Source organism: Bacillus rossius, chromosome 6 (assembly GCF_032445375.1).
Source record: "Bacillus rossius redtenbacheri isolate Brsri chromosome 6, Brsri_v3, whole genome shotgun sequence".
NCBI classification, from domain to species: Eukaryota; Metazoa; Arthropoda; class Insecta; order Phasmatodea; family Bacillidae; genus Bacillus; species Bacillus rossius.
Window position 1 is genome coordinate 11,309,605 of NC_086334.1, and position 17,802 is coordinate 11,327,406.

The window sequence follows — 17,802 nt, forward strand, 5'->3', positions numbered from 1 at the left end:
TCAAATTTTTATTCCGTTATATATCTCTACATAGCTTTAATTGTATGCAAACTTGAATATAGATCTATAGGTAATTTGGAACCATATTAACAGCTCTGATTTTGAAAAAAAAAAATCAATAAAGTACAAATAAAATTTTCTAAATATATTATTAAAATTACAAATTATATTCAGTTTCTCTTAAAGACAGAAGAGATATATTAAATGCTTTATTTATTTGTAACTGGCATAAAATTTTTGTCAATATTCAGAAGGTTCTGTTAATATGTATATTAAGCAATTATAATATTATATATAGACTTAAAAACAATGTGCATAAATATAAGAATTTTTTTTCCTTTGGCTAGTAATGAGATAAATTTCCAAAAAATTACATCATTTGTCCAACCATAAATTCACATTGTATCTTCTATCTTCACAACTGCTGCTATGCTAGATAATTTTCTGACATAGGCTATATATTATTCTCTTATACTCATATTATTTGTGATGCTCACAAATTATTATGAGTGTTATTATTGGTTGTTTTTCATTTTGTGTGACTTGTTTATGTATCTGTATCTATTTGTAGTTTTTTTTTGTCATGTAATCCCTGCCAGCTGGTTACAATGTTAACTGCTTGCAGGTGATGACTACCTGTTTGTGGTACCCAGCCATACAGTAACTGAATCTATTGTGTACTTGTGGTTTTTATATGTTCATGCCCACCATTCAAGTTAACTGTCGGTGGACGTCACCAATATAAATAAAATTTACCAGCAAAGTTTCATAATGTAAAACCATTATTATAGCCATTAAGAAAATAATACATACATGAATCTTATCTATAACCCCAAATGTATTACAAGCGTAATCCTAATATTTGAAGAGCTCGAGTTCAGTGCAAGTTTTTTTTCTTCTTTGCACATTGGTTTTACTGGCCAGTTTAGTGTTTAAAAGATTCACTACTCAAGAAGACTCTATTGAATTCACAGAGGCGGTTCTCGCTCAGTCTAGTTTTGTGACGGACTTACTTGCACATTGGACCATTAGACTTGAACGATGACCTCCTCCAGCTGGGGGCTGTCACAGCCCGCTCCTCGCAGCACTGCCACACACGGCACGGCGCTGTCGTCGCGCCAATGCACACAACCTGCCAACATTCCAGCCCTGCTGTCCACTCTGTACAGTTATGTAGTTCTGTGCAAAAGCTACTAACTGACAGTGAATCTAGCTTATACAAAAATAAACTAAACAAATGAGAATTAAAAGAATATAGAATACTTAAATTTGTGTTAATATTAATTTACAGATATCAATGGTTATCAATAAACAAATTTCTTAACTTTAACTGTCCTCAGCACACAGATGAGAGTTCCAACAAGCCAATCAATGCTAACTGATGCCTCTCTCCACAGTGAAATAGTCATACACATAATGAATAGGACAGTGTAAATAATTCAGATACTTAAATTTATGAAAATTAATAATAGCATAATTCTCAAAATGTTTTATTTTTTATAAGTATTGTTACGATTTCCCTGCGGGTTCGTAAAGGATAGCCCAATTAATAGATTTTATTTCACACACACAGTTTTATTTACTACCACTACTTGACACTTACAAATAATCTTCTAAATTAGCAAATAATTAATTACACTTAAAGAAATGTCAATTCCCCAGTCACTCGTTTCACACACCTCGCTGGGCCGCACTTCCGGCGCAACTCTCGTCGCAGCACCCCTCGTGGGTCTCCGCCGCGGGACTCCGTCGCCGCACTCCGCCGCCGCCGTCACACCCTTCGCCGAGATCCCACTCGACGACTCGCCCGCCACTTCACTCGGGACTCCGCCGCGCCCGCGACTCTATCGCCCGGAAACTCCCGACTCCACTGAACTCACTCACTCCCTGCCCTGGAACCTTCGTCCAAGGACTTCGCCACTCTGCCGCACCTGCGGCACTATCGCCCGGAAACTCCGCCGCGGGAGAACTCCCCACTCAGACTCTCTCTCTGACTCACTCGAAGGTTGGCCCAACCTTCTTTTATAGCCCTTGGGTTCCCGTCCAGAACAATCGGGCATGTCTCCGAGATATCGCGCGACCTTCGCCGTCGAAATGTCCAGAAACGCGTCGTGAGTCCTCGAAGGACGCGGCGGCTGCACAAAGAACGCCGATAAACGCAACAAGCATCGGGTTCCCACAAAACGCGCCGATAAACAGGCCTGAGTCCTTTTATTCCGCAGTGCGGCCTCCCTTAAGTAACTCGATCTGAGGCAGGTGCGCGCAGCGACGGTCAGGATGTCGCGAGATAGTATGGCACGAGATACCAGGGAGAGGATGCGGGTGGAAGTGGGCGCAGACAGGCCGAACGAGCGCGGCGACGCCAAGCACTGCAGCCAAGCGCGATCGTAACATTGCCCCCTCCTTAAACCTGTTCGTCCCGAACAGGTAATGCATCTCCTCCTGGAGGTCCCCATGCTACTCGAAGTTTAGGCCTCCTGCCTTTTCTCCATCGCGGGCTGTACAGTCTCACCAGGTAACCCTCTCTCGCAGTAGATGTTGCTTCTCTCGTCACCCAGTGACACTTCTGCGTTGCTGATGCCCAATGTCGTTCAGTCAGCTGCCCGAGACGGGCCGACCGTTGCCTTGGACGGACCCGATTCTCTTGAGAGCATTGCTCGTTGCCTCCCAATGGTTCGCTTGTTTCTTCCCTTTTTCTCTCTGTTTGTTCTCTTGTAGCTACTTGTTCACAAAGCATTTCTTCCCAGCTCTTCTTCGTCTCTTCTTGGTTACTCGTGCCCTCTTGGTTCTTCTGTGTCTCACCTGGACTGCACTTAGTTTCTCCTTGTACCCTCTTCATGACTCCTTGTGTTCTCATTTTATCTTCTCGGTCTTCCTTCCCCTGTTCTTGGTCTTTCTTCATCTCTTCTTGGTCTTCCTGCATCTCTTCTTGGTATTTCTTCGTTTCTTTGCGCTTCTCTATCTCTTCTTGACTCATGTTCATCTCTCCTCGGCTCTTCTTCAGTTCTTCTTGGCATTTTACCCTCTCTCTTTGGTTTATCTTCATTTCTTCTTGTTCAATATTCCACACTTTGTAACCCATCTTCACTACTTCTGTGCTTTTCTTCAGCTCTTCTTTCATATTCATGTCCTGGTTGTTTTCCTCGCTGTTCTCTTCACTGTTCTCTTCTTGGCTGGTCTCATCTTTGCTGGTCTTCTCTTCGCTGGTCTCCTCTTGGCTGGTCTCCTCTTGGCTAGTCTCCTCTTGGCTGGTCTCATCGCTGATCTCCTCTTCGCTGGTCTCCTCTTGGCTGGTCTCCTCTTGGCTAGTCTCCTCTTGGCTAGTCTCCTCTTGGCTAGTCTCCTCTTGGCTAGTCTCCTCTTGGCTAGTCTCCTCTTGGCTAGTCTCCTCTTGGCTAGTCTCCTCTTGGCTAGTCTCCTCTTGGCTAGTCTCCTCTTGGCTAGTCTCCTCTTGGCTAGTCTCATATTGGCTGGTCTCATATTGGCTGGTCTCATCTTGGCTGGTCTTCTCTTCGCTGGTCTTCTCTTCACTGTTCTTCTCTTCTCTGTTCTTCTCTTCTAGGCTTATCTTCACTTTGGTCTTCAATTCATTATTTACTTCTTCTTGGCCATTCTTCATTTCATTCTGACCCTTTACTTCTTCCTGTCCCTTCTTCATTTCCTCCGGGTTATTATTATTGGACTCACTCTTCTTTTCTTCACGGTGGTTCTTACTCTCCTTCCTTCCACTCTTCATTTCTTCCGTAAAGTTCTCGATTTTGGTTACCATTCCTTCTGTATAGTTCTTTATACTGGCTAACATTTATTTGTTATAGTTCTTCCACATTGCTTTTATTTCTTCCAAGGCAACCCTTATCTCTTTGTATTGCTCTACAGTAAACCCTTCAGTAGCCATCTCTCTCTAAAGCATTTACTAATTAAACAACCTAAATATTTTTTTCTACTACTGTTCTTAATTTTAAATGGTCTAGCCGAACCTTCTAATTAAACTAACAATAACTATTACATTCAAAACTAACACTGACTACAGTATACTCATACTAACTCTAGAAAATTTCAAATTCACAAAAGTTCTAAACACTAACTATATTCTCAAAAACTAAATTCTATCCTCAACATTTATTCTAATAATGTAACCGAATCCTAAATCTATTAATTAGGGCTATCCCACTTCTGACACCAAAATGTTACGATTTCCCTGCGGGGGTTCGTAAAGGATAGCCCAATTAATAGATTTTATTTCACACACACAGTTTTATTTACTACCACTACTTGACACTTACAAATAATCTTCTAAATTAGCAAATAATTAATTACACTTAAAGAAATGTCAATTCCCCAGTCACTCGTTTCACACACCTCGCTGGGCCGCACTTCCGGCGCAACTCTCGTCGCAGCACCCCTCGTGGGTCTCCGCCGCGGGACTCCGTCGCCGCACTCCGCCGCCGCCGTCACACCCTTCGCCGAGATCCCACTCGACGACTCGCCCGCCACTTCACTCGGGACTCCGCCGCGCCCGCGACTCTATCGCCCGGAAACTCCCGACTCCACTGATCTCGCTCACTCCCTGCCCTGGAACCTTCGTCCAAGGACTTCGCCACTCTGCCGCACCTGCGGCACTATCGCCCGGAAACTCCGCCGCGGGAGAACTCCCCACTCAGACTCTCTCTCTGACTCACTCGAAGGTTGGCCCAACCTTCTTTTATAGCCCTTGGGTTCCCGTCCAGAACAATCGGGCATGTCTCCGAGATATCGCGCGACCTTCGCCGTCGAAATGTCCAGAAACGCGTCGTGAGTCCTCGAAGGACGCGGCGGCTGCACAAAGAACGCCGATAAACGCAACAAGCATCGGGTTCCCACAAAACGCGCCGATAAACAGGCCTGAGTCCTTTTATTCCGCAGTGCGGCCTCCCTTAAGTAACTCGATCTGAGGCAGGTGCGCGCAGTGACGGTCAGGATGTTGCGAGATAGTATGGCACGAGATACCAGGGAGAGGATGCGGGTGGAAGGGGGCGCAGACAGGCCGAACGAGCGCGGCGACGCCAAGCACTGCAGCCAAGCGCGATCGTAACAGTATGTATTCTAAAATTTGAGATATGACAAAGCTGCCATTATTTACAACCATAGTGTATCACAATTTGCACACACTTTGTAAAAAAAAATCATTATGCAAAATGGTATCAAATACCAACACAGTTGGAGTACTTATAAGTTAACTTTCATTATTTCATGCAAAAAATCCTTTGTGAAATAGGCTGTCAAAAAAAATCTTTTCTTACTTCAGTACCGTAGTAATTAAAATGGTGTCTGAAACTTAACCTGTAAAGAATCTCACGGTTTGGGGTTTACGAAGGCTTGTAAATATGAAACAACTACCAGGCATGCTCAGCTAGTAGAACTTGCATGGGTGCTTCATGCTACAAGTCATTCGGGCACGCTAAGCAGGTGTAGCGAGCAGTCTGCTGCAAACGTAAACACACAGAATGCTGCTGACCAAATAACTGATGACCTCCAAGACAGGACACTTCACTGCAGGATGAAGAACCGCTAGTGCTGTGAACTTACTGTCTCTTTGAATAGCAATGATAGAGATTTTTTATGTGGTTGTGTTTTGGGAAATGCGTTTACGAGTATGAAAAGTGGCAAATTATCCGTACAGCAGATCCCAAACACATAAGTCTGTATCTGTCGGTGCCGATATCAATGTGTAGTTCATAACACCTGTTCAGTTTCATCATTGGTTTAGCTGTTCACTGTATTTGTCCAGAGTTTCTTATTTTGCAATCATGAATTTTTTCCACGGCAAACAGTGAAAATTTCAAGTACACAAATTGAGAAATAAATATGAAAACATAAAACTTGCAGAGAACAAGCCTAAAGAGCTATGTCAACCAGATAAACCCAACCATGTCCCTAAACAGGTACCTATTAAGGACAACCGGTGACAGTACAGACTAACACAGTCTAACTTTTTTTAAATATAAGACAGCACAAGAAATCCATGGATGGAATTTAGCAATGAAAAAAAATAATAACAGCACAGACGAACACAGTGGGACGAGACAGTTACAACAATGACAGTATGTAAATGCAGACCGATGACAAAACCTGGAATACACAGCAAATATACGAACACAATGATGAAGACAAACAGATATTATGGACAACACAATAACAACAATGAACACTGTACGTTCCCTATGTAACAAAACAGTTGTGACATTTTGGGAACTGGAACCGGTTCCAGTAATCAGGCACCAAGAGCTTCTGTGGTCTCACACTGCACTATCGAGAATAACACGTGTGACGTATGTCAGCATAACAGACATGGAAACATAAGGTGTTGATTCAAACCCATGTCTAGGAGGGGGGGGGGGGGAAGTAGTGTATGACAATTAACTGTTTCATTGCTGATGCATAACTGTCAGAATTAGGAGAGCCCTCCTACCCCAAAAGGCAGAACGATGATTTGTTTGAGGAATGAGTCAACTATAATGCTACCAAGATCCAAGACTTAAGAAAACTATGGGCTGAGCACGAGGTTTCCTCAGGGCATGTGGCAACTGAAGCAGTCACCAGTGATGGGGAGGTTCACAGGGAGAAGTTACCACACAATACTGTAACAATATGCTTACAAAAATTAATACTTAAGGAAAACTTTCTTATTGAAGAAAGACAATACACAATGTCTAAATTTGAAAGTAAAAAAAAAGTAGCCCCCAGAACATAGCAACCAGTTTAAAATGTGAATAGCTACATCTGTTAATGAAGTATGTATGTTCAAACAATGATATAAGTTTCATTCATCTGTACATCAAAATTAAAATTGTACTTCCATTCCACTTTTAAAACATTTTTTTTAGAGTGAATGGCAGAAGTATGCAGCTTTTAACAAGTTAAAATAAAACTTATATAAATGCATGATGAATTGCTGTCAGTAATGTCTGCACTGGTACAAGGATGGGCAATAAAGATTGCACTTTTCACCCTTACCTTTATGTCACTATTTGGTAATAGAAACTCAATGGTTGGCTCTGCATGGATTCATTCACTGGGTATTTTCTATTTATTCATATATATGATATACATAAATGTACCTACTCATTTAGCATCAAATAAAGTAATGACAACTATTGAAGGAAGCAAGGAGTGCCATGTCTTAGGTGGGCAGTGAAGAGTGACGGGGGGTGTCAGTCGTGCCTAGCTGATGTCACAGAAGTACGCATCCCAGTGATAGTGACGTGGTCTAGTCATGTCTGTCCGACACCACCAAGCCATGATCTAGCAAATGACAGAGGCCCGATGAGTGCCATCCTTAAGAACTATCATGTTTATTGGTCAGGTTTCAAGGTGCTCAGTGCGGAGATTGTCCGTGGGTGGATGCCATGGGATGCCATGGGAGTCCCCCCCCCCCCCATTAACAAGGCACTGGCCTACAGGAAAGGAACCATGGTTTTTTCCAAGCCTAAAGTGGTGGAAGCACTGAATGTGGAATTCGAACAAAGTTCATCAATCTGGAAAATGTTCACAACTTTGGCAATAAGCACGTAGGGTCTGAGGGCTTGTCTTAGCATGTATAACTGGAAGAAAAATTACTGGGTGTTAAAAATAGGTGAGGACCAGTGCACAAGTTGCCAACTTTTGACGGTTAATAGACAAGATTAAAGTGTCAGTACCAGGCTATAACTTAATTTCTTGAAATTTTATTACAAACACAAGTGCAACTTGGCACGATGTTTCATGTTCCTCTTCTACTAAAAGTTTATATACTGTTCAGCAATAATATTGAAACAAAAACATTGCTTTATTTTAACATTGCTCTGGGGCAGATTCAATTATATTAAGGAGTTAATATTTTCAATAGTTTTAATAAAATTACCAATGGTCAATGCTGTAACCCATGCACTTCTCTTTAGTTGCTTGCACATAAACTTAACCCTATACATTACAAATCTCACCATCCCCCCCCTTGCCTATTTCTCACTTCTTCCTGCTCCATTAGCTCCAGTAGACACAAAGTCAACTCTCAAGAAAAGTAAAGTCACGTATTACTATGTAAACATGTGACAAAATTATTATATTTAAGAAAAGAGTGTTTCAGATATTCTTGCTAACATCTCATCTAGTCAAACAGCAGTTATCTTTTTAGAGTGGAGCCACACCCAGTCGACACTAGTTGCTCATCTCTCGCATTGCTGTTGCTGTAGTGACAGTAGTTATGTCTCAAGTTTCACTTCAAATATCTATATGTTTTGAACCAAAAATAAACTTGTGTTAAGAATTTTCTCTGAATTATCTTCTGTTCTTTACATCTGAGGAAAAAAAACCTGTCTAATTTCTCTGTAGAATTAGGATAAATACCATTTTAAGTTTGCTTAACATGTGATACACTGTCCCAATTCAGTCCAATTTTTAAAATTTCAAACAATTTTTCAGTCTTTTCAAAGTTTAAACCAATTGCTGAACTGGGCCCCAACTATTTCGACCAATTCAATTATATTTTTAGTCAACTCTAGGAACCTGGTAATCTTTTTTTTTTTTTTTTTTGCTAAAACAATTTCAACATGCTCTAACAATGTTTATAAAAACAAGCGGCACATTGAGTATAGTCTTTAAATATTACTTTGTAATTAAATATTGCATGGGACAAAAACTCTATAAACACTTCTTAATAGCACATCACCTGGTCTTTCTCCAATTACAAGTTCAATATCACTTTTCCAAATCTTTATGTTAGCAAACTTAACATTAATCCAATTTTGATCACATTTTGGAACTGAAGATACTTGCAGAAACTATAATGTCTAAAAACCTTTTGATTGGAATACTGGTTAGGTGTAATGGATTTCTCATTTGGCAAGAATATATTAAGAGCTGAGAAACAGCAGTGAAGTTTAGTCAATTAGTTTTCAAACTGCTCTTTATGAAACTTTGATCTGGCATTGCCATGCCCTATTTCACATATTTTAAACACTCCATTGTTATGTGCCAAGAGATTCATTTCAATAATAAGATGCAACTAAATTTACACCCCTACAAATGTGTAAAATTTAAAGACAAATACAACAAAGATTTATTTTTACAATTTATTGAGCATATTTAAGAACAATATTACAATATTCATCTGGAAAAAACAGAACTTCACAAATACATCCTAAACTAATTTTCAGACAGAAAATACTTTTACAACAATAAACAATGCCTCAAATAATCAAAAGGCTCGACTACAAACTTAGCAAAACTAAAGGACAGTAAATAACAGATAGAAAACCTAGCAAACTAACATTTATCTAAACTAACACTCTCCAATAATACGATTTCATCTGACAAAATACCTGGGTATACAATACATTTAAAAGTAATTTGGATGAACAACTTAAGCCTATCAGTCTACTGTCAGTCTTACAGATGGGGTAAATAAATATCCACCTACTAATTAGTCTACCTCCTCCACAGTGGGACCCGACGGACCCGACTGGCCCGAGCCGGCATAGGCCTGCCCAGCGTCGCCACCGGACTGCCCGTGCAGCTTCATCATGACGGGCTGGCACTTGCGCTGGAGCTCCCGCAGCTTGTCCTTGTACTCTTCCTTGTCTGCCAGAGTGTTGCAGTCCATCCAGCGTATCATGTCCTCGCACTCCTGCTTCACCTGCTGCTTGTCTTGGTCCGGCAGGCGGGCCCCTGCCTCCTCCACCGCCTGCTTCACGTTAAACAAGTAGCTCTCCAGCTCGTTGCGGGCGGCCACACGCTCCCGCTGCCGGTCGTCCTCCTCCTTGTAGCGCTCCGCCTCCGACAACATGCGCTCTATCTCCGCCTGCGACAGCCGCCCCTTGTCGTTCTTTATCACGATGTTGCGCGAGTGGCCCGAGCTCTCGTCCTTCGCAGTCACGTTCAGGATGCCGTTGGCGTCCAGGTCGAAGGTCACGTCGATCTTGGGGATGCCGCGTGGAGCTGGTGGGATGCCGGTCAGGTCGAACACCCCCAGCAAGTTGTTGTCCTTGGTCATGGCCCGCTCTCCCTCGTACACCTTGATGGTCACAGCCGGTTGGTTGTCTGCATACGTGGTGAACGTCTTGTTTTGCTTGCAAGGAATTCTGCTGTTTCGCTCTATGATCTTGGTCATCACTCCACCGGCAGTCTCTATGCCCAGAGACAGCGGAGCCACATCCACCAGAAGCACGTCCTGGATCTGGGAGCTGGTGTCTCCGCTCAAAATGGCTGCCTGGACGGCCGCACCGTATGCCACGGCCTCGTCCGGGTTTATCGACAGGTTCAAAGTCTTCCCGGCAAAGAAGTTCTGCAGTAGCGACTGGATCTTGGGGATGCGAGTCGAGCCTCCGACCAAAACTACATCGTGAATCGAGCTCTTGTCCATCTTGGCATCAGCAAGAGCCTTCTCCACAGGTTGCAAAGTGCTGCGGAACAGATCTGAGCACAGCTCCTCGAAACGTGCCCTGGAAATGCGGGTGTAGAAGTCGATACCATCGAACAGGGCATCAATCTCCAAGCTGGCTTCCGTGCTGGACGACAGTGTCCTCTTCGCCCTCTCTGCAGCTGTCCTTAGTCTGCGGATGGCACGTGGGTTCTTGGTGATGTCCTTCTTGTACTTCCTCTTAAACTCATCCACAAAATGGTTAACGAGTCTGTTGTCAAAGTCTTCGCCTCCCAAATGAGTGTCTCCCGCAGTGGCCTTGACTTCGAACAATGACCCTTCATCAATGGTCAGAATGGAAACATCAAAGGTTCCACCACCCAAGTCGAAGATAAGGACATTCTTCTCTCCTTTGAGGTTCTTGTCAAGACCATATGCCAGCGCTGCAGCAGTTGGCTCATTGATGATGCGCAGCACATTGAGACCCGCTATAGCTCCTGCGTCTTTCGTAGCTTGACGCTGGGAGTCATTGAAATAGGCTGGGACTGTAATGACTGCATCGCGGACAGTGGCGCCCAGGAAAGCCTCTGCAATTTCCTTCATCTTGGTCAGGACCATCGAGCTGATCTCCTCTGGGGCGAAGGTCTTCGTCTCCCCCTTGTACTGAACCTGGATCTTTGGTTTGCCTCCATCGTTCACGACCTTGAACGGCCAATGCTTGATATCGGCCTGGATTTTTGTGTCGTCAAATCGCCGACCAATGAGACGTTTGGCATCAAATACTGTGTTTTCAGGGTTCATCGCCACCTGCAAAAAAAATTTGTTCCCATCTTGAGAGAAATTCAAAAAACTTTCCTCTCTAAAGTACTTAGTCCTACTATATTAGGAACTACACATTTTTTGTTTTCCTAACTGCAAAGGCAAAAAATTTTATCTGAAATATGGTGAAAACTCTTCACACCATTTGTTTCAAAGCACTTAATGGTTTTCAATCCTGTTAAAGAATAGTGGCAAGAATGGCTACAATGGCTCAATTATGATGCAAAAAATTTTTTTTAAAAAAACTTGAAAAGGGTAAAATTCAGATTATGAATTCATAATTTCCAATTAAATTGCACACATTAATTTTAAAACATTTAAAGGTTATATTTAAACTTAAATAGTCATTTAGGCTCATTGTTTTATTGTGCAACAGTAATTTCAGTCAGCAAGCAGGTAAGCTTTAAAGACCACAATTAAACCTGCATCTATGAGAAGCCTCCATATGATCTATCAAGTGCACCAATAAAATCACCCACATGATTTTTACCCAAATCTTAATTCATTATTTTCACACAATGTTTTTATTAGGAGAGGGCACTGCCCAGAAAAATCTTCCCAACTACAGACTATTTTATGTATTCAGAGTGTTCGAACATTTAAAATATTAAATCACAGTTTATTTACTGTATTAAGTTTAAATATGTATTTTATTTTATTTCAAGTTTTCATTAAATATGAACCAATATTATCATAACAGAAATAATTGAAGTCTTAAAATATTTTTAAAAAAATAATCATTCAATATTTGCCAGACATGTGCATCATTTAAGCCCAACAAGCAAATTCATTTTTTCTCGTGATAAAAAATGAAACATGAAATTCATCATAAAATTGATAAAGGAACGTGAAATTAGGTGCACACTTATGTTAAGGTTATAAAAAACCTATATATTTAGGTTTTTGCTTAAATCACAATCAGTTTAAATACTTCCTACACAAGCCTTAACCTTAGGTACTGCACCCTAAACATTTAAAATTAACTAAAAATTTCATCACTAAGTACTTATTTTCCATGGTGCACAATGTAGGCCAAAAATTTGTGTATAGTATGATGAATGCTGCCTTAATTGTACATTTCAACGTTAACCGAGGTTTGTCAAAATTATGACAGGATTTTAACATTAACTTCCAATTATTTGTGTAAATTTATATAACCAAAATAATAAGTATAGAAATAAACCACGGCTTAGCCCCATGAGCCTGCTAAAACTAACTTAAGCAATCCCTTAATTACTTAAGTTTTGGCAAAAGTAGTTACAAAAAAATTATGGTTAATATATTAAGTCACAAGGCGGTGCTGGGTCCCTATTCTTGTGGCTGTAAATAATTCCACTACAGAAATGATCTGATGGTTTCATTCTAGTAGAGCGCTAAAAGCATTTTCTTGAACTACTGTGGGTATCGGAATCAACATTGTTCTGATAAAAAAAAGTTTATGGAAGTATGACAATGTTTCTTTTAGTATTAACTGCACTCTTAGAAAGCTAATAGCAATGAAGGAAGGAGAATCTCACGAAAGTGATTGTTAATTTTTTAATTATGTTCATTTATTCTCTCTAGCCGATTGGCAAAAGTCCATGTACAAATACTAGAGTAATAACTAAACAAGTTGTAAAGTTCCACCCGTGAAAAATCTCACAAAAAATGTTTTAGATAGGAAAATGTCAATTTCTTACAGAAAAACTACCACAAAAACAAATCCATTATCACTAAACACAGATATATTTATATTATCTGACCAATTGGCTCATGTGTTTACATCAAGGTGAAAATTTTTATGCAGCATTTGTTTGTACAGCAAATCAATTATGAATGTGTACAATAGGACAATAAGTGCCAATTACAAAATTATGGACATTATTTCGGGAGGAATTCTGTAATTGTCCAAGTAGGGGCTTCTAGGAAACAAAAACTTTTAGCAACTATATTTCCTGTCATATTTAATACATGTGAAGATCTTTATTGATGTATATATTTTTCAAGGTTATTTGCTACATTTGTCTACCTGCATGGCATGAATGTTCGCTAGTAATGGGTCAAAAGAATAACTTATTTTCACATTTTTTTTTTTCCCAAAATTGACATAACTGTACGAATAAATCTGCGTAGCCTATATGAGCTATTTCTTACGAACACACGAATTTTAAAATATGAAATGGCACTAGTGTTGCAATTTTTAAATTCAGTAAAATGAACATAATATTAAACCAATTCCATTATAGTTATATAAATAGCGATTATGCTTCCTTTAAAATTCCAACCTAACAATTATCCACACGATTTTAAAGTATTTCAGAACCAAAACAGCTTCCATTGTCAACAAATAGTTCCGAAGAACAAACGCGAATCTAGCGGAATCTCAAGAATGTGGCGGAATAATTCAGACAGTTATGACGACAATAAGATACTCAATTCCACTACATTATACGGAAACTAATATATCTCTGGTATCTCCCGGGAAGTTTAAATCTTGGTAACAATTCATATATAGAAATGTAATATCGAAAACATACTTAAACCTAGTTAAGTATTACTATGAATATAATCCAATATATGAATATAAACCTATAAATATGTACCTATACATTCCTAAGGCCTATAAATGGACATTTAATAATTCCTACTGAATCCCGAGAAACTTTTGTTTATAGACAGTCCCATATTGACGTTTGAGTAAATAACACCGCCATGATATTGTAAAGTAAACAATCTGTACGTTTTTGTCACGATTGAAATAGTAATATCTACGGTAGATTATGCAATTAAGCGAACGCCGTCTGTACTTGCTATAGTGATTTTAATTTATGATTTAATAACGCAGCCGACATGATTTAATAACGCAGCCGAGACTTATCCATGCAAGATATCTCCAGATACCGCGGTCCTAATGTTTACTTTATACTAACTTGGTCCTGCGATTATGACACTTGGGGTCAACATCTATGTCTTCTACATAAGAAATATCACTTAAGTGGTTAATAAGGCTACAGGCAATTACTTTACTGCATTTTTTTTATGAACATATCTCCTTTTAGTAACAAATGAATTTTCTGAGTTTCTTCCCCCTTAACTTTATGGTTGCGCCCTTTATTTAAATAACCACTTTAGAAATATAAAAACCGCAGTTATTTCAAAGGAATTCAAATCTTGTTGGAAACGTCAGCAGTCACAATCTAGAAGCTAGTAAATTGAATATGTACCTTCGTAGAAACGCGATAAAATTTGTAAGCACTAACACGTAGCACGAAAGTTTAAATCTTCGAAGAGTCAAACGCGGCAATTTTTACAGCAATAATACCAAGCCCCACTAAACAAGAACCAATACAGTATAAGGCATTAACTAGGTAATAACATTAATCACACAAAAATATATTTTAAAACATACCTGATTCTTAGCAGCATCGCCGATTAGTCTCTCCGCATCGGTAAATGCAACATAACTTGGAGTCGTTCTGTTTCCCTGGTCATTTGCAATTATCTCAACTTTGCCATGCTGCCAAACACCAACACAAGAATACGTCGTTCCAAGGTCTATCCCCACAGCAGGCGCTTTAGGTGCCATTATTCAGGTTAGCTCAGATTCCAACAAGGTGAACCTTCCTACAGCGCAACACACACGTTTCTAAAACTTACACTCATCGGCTGAGAGCTATTATATACATTCATTGCAAACTCCAACATTCCAGAACGTTTGTGAACTGGCATTCTAGAACATTTGTGAACTGTTTGTTTGAAAACAACTCCCACCCTAGACCAGAGACCGAACTGGAACCTGATTGGTTGGCAAAGGTACGTGCCCTAGCGGAAGCATACGAAGTTAGCCGAGCGTGCAGACAGACGTGTTGTTTACTATCTGTAACGAACTGTCACTTCTTTCAGAATTCCGGCCCATGTTTCCTAATTGTTTGTCCATTATTAAAATGTGTATGTTTCTATGTGCTAAATATCAAATACCAATATAAATACAAAATTCACTTTCAAAAACACGCACGTACGTAAAGTAAAAATGTAAAATATAAATACTTAAAAAAAACATGTACAAAATGATAGTTAGGGTATTTTTTACAAATATGCTTTAATAACTCCCATTTCTGATTAGTTACACTCGAACTTAATGCAAAATGAAACGCTTGTTTTTGGCAAATATTGATAGTCAAAAATCATCAGCACATTCCATTTGAATATGCCCACAAATTTGGCATGTGTTTGCGTAGGTAACGTATTTACAAATGTATTACAAATGAATGGTCATACCAAATGTTAGAGTTTTAATGTGAGATAATATGCCAGCAACACTATATAACGACTCGAAGCATCTGGGTGCACTCTGGCCAGCCCTTTTCAATGAAAAGATCAAGTGAGCAATATAAATTTACCGTTCATGCCTTTGTGTGGCTTTGAGCAAACACTAAAAAACTGTTGGATTCACACCCATGCTTGAGAGATTTAAGTTTCATGTTTGCTAAGCAATCATAAGTAATCCTATTTTTGATAATTCAAAATAAAATCATACATTCTACACTTCAGGGAGGAAAAAATTCATTGCACAACTTAATGTAGCAACAATATTTAACGAATACGTAACTTTGACCAGTGCCGGATCCAGGATTTTGGTTTGGTAGGGGCTTGACCCAGCCGAGGCTAGGCTTTATCAAGGCAAACACTAAAATAATAGTGGACCCAGATGCTTTTGGAGGGGGCTTGAGCCCCTTAGCCCCCCCTCTGGATCCGCTACTGACTTCGACTATTCACACTGAAAAAAAAATACTTTGCTAACATATAAAGTCATATGTTTTAACTAGTCATCTTTTCAAAACACTTGCTTAGTTAGGAAAGTAATTTTTTTTGAGTATGACTAGATAAATCTACTGATTAATTTTTTTTTTGCATAAGAGTTACAAATTTTTTTTCCCCCTAATTATTGCATGTTTATTTTATTTTGAATTATCAATAGTAAGGTTATTTATTATAGATAAGCAAATAATTTTGAGCTACAGTATCAAATTATGTGGTGAAGGGTGGGATTTAAAATTTTTTAGAAATATGCCGTAACTTGGGAAACTACAACAATGAATTTTTAATATTTTATTCTAAACCATAATTAATCTATCAACTGATCTCAGCTTGACATTGAGTTATGGACCATGCTGTATAACTCAAAACAAAAATGAAGTACAATGTATAGTTTGATCCTGGTCACGAGAAAAGTATGAGGGGTCCTCAAGGAAGTTTAATATTCGCATGGTAAGTGGTGTGTGTGTGTGTGTGTCTTTTATGAAGGAGGAGGGGCGTTGTTTGGTTGGTGTCTTTAAGCACTGTATCACTCAGAATTAGAGCGCAGTATACTAGTCATGCATAGAAATATGATATTTGAGAAGTAACCATAACATTATATGGTGAATAAATGAAGATAAAGGTGTAATGTAAGTCCCTTGAGTGCTTTCCATAATCTGTACCGGATGTTTCATGCCTAAACTTTATCAAGAAAACACACATGTTAACCACTTCAGCTCTTCTTAAAATCCAATTTAAAATAAAATCCTGTGACAGAACTACTCATCTGCCATTAGATATTCTTAAATGCTGTTCGTAAACAGATACCAATCTGATATATTTATCAGTTTTGAAATCACGTGCATCAGAATAATTTTAAATTACGTTAATATTTGTTAATAATACATATGAACCTACGTAATGTGAGTACGTGCATTGCAGAATATTGCCTTTGATAGGGACACTATATTTTTTCGAGTTTTCCTTTCAGATGATAAAGCAATAAAACAGGAATTCAAAATATGGAAGAAAAAAGTGTGGGCAAGCTAAAGTTTGTGCTGGGGTTGGTATAAATATGTTCATATTAAACTGACTGCAATTTCTTTTTGAGGAAGATAAATGTTTTTAAATGTGTTTTATGCAATTAGAAGTCATAATAATAATTGTAATACACAAGCTCACATATGATAAGAGATCCATTATTATCAAGACCAGTGGCGTACAAAATCCTTAAAAATCTATTATTCTTACCAACAAAAGGAAAGAATTTGAAAGCAAATAACACGCAAAGTGGTTCAAACCCCCTTCCCATCGGGTACAACACATTCCTCCTGTTCCCAGCCAAATTTTTCCTTAGTCTGGATTGACTCGCAGACGCAAGTCTGAATTACGCTTATTGGCCGCACAACTTCGGGGAAGAGAGGAGGGAGATGGCTGCCCGGCTAGACAAACCTTGCAAGGAAACGAGAGGGTGAGTTCAAAGTCGCAAGAAGGATATAGATTATAAGCAATCTTATACAGCGAGGCAGCGAGAATATGACAATATATATGTGACTGCACATGTGTGTGTGTTTTTTTATTTAAACTATACTTATGTACAAGACACATGTTAGTCATCTCTGAAAAATAACAGTAACAGGGAAGAGTGTATGGTTAGGTGCAGGGTTCAAACCTTGATCAATATATATTACAAGCAAATAAAATATTTAAGTGCTTTATAAATATGTCACAGATTTTATGTAGCAGTTTAGCACTGAACTAAATTTAGTATTTCAATGGAGAAAAGTTCGCATTTTCAATGCAGGCTCCTTGACGGCTGTGACTGTTGAGGTGGA

At 39.3% G+C, this 17,802-nt stretch overlaps 1 protein-coding gene across 3 annotated transcripts; it reads right to left on the bottom strand.

Annotated features, from left to right (window-relative positions):
* Nucleotides 1-9,072: 9,072 nt before the first annotated feature.
* On the bottom strand, nt 9,073-15,005 carry LOC134532627 (heat shock protein 68-like). 3 transcript variants are annotated; one of them, XM_063369238.1, is made up of 2 exons: nt 14,580-15,005; nt 9,073-11,179 (listed from the first exon to the last, which is right to left on the bottom strand). In XM_063369238.1, the coding sequence occupies exons 1-2, from the start codon at nt 14,754-14,756 to the stop codon at nt 9,437-9,439; spliced, it is 1,920 nt and encodes a 639-aa protein (XP_063225308.1). In that variant the 5' UTR covers nt 14,757-15,005; the 3' UTR covers nt 9,073-9,436. The 3 variants fall into 3 exon arrangements, with proteins under 3 accessions (XP_063225308.1, XP_063225310.1, XP_063225309.1); XM_063369240.1 differs by lacking the exon at nt 14,580-15,005 and adding an exon at nt 13,456-13,547; XM_063369239.1 differs by lacking the exon at nt 14,580-15,005 and adding an exon at nt 13,200-13,539.
* Between the last annotated feature and the right edge of the window lie 2,797 nt (nt 15,006-17,802).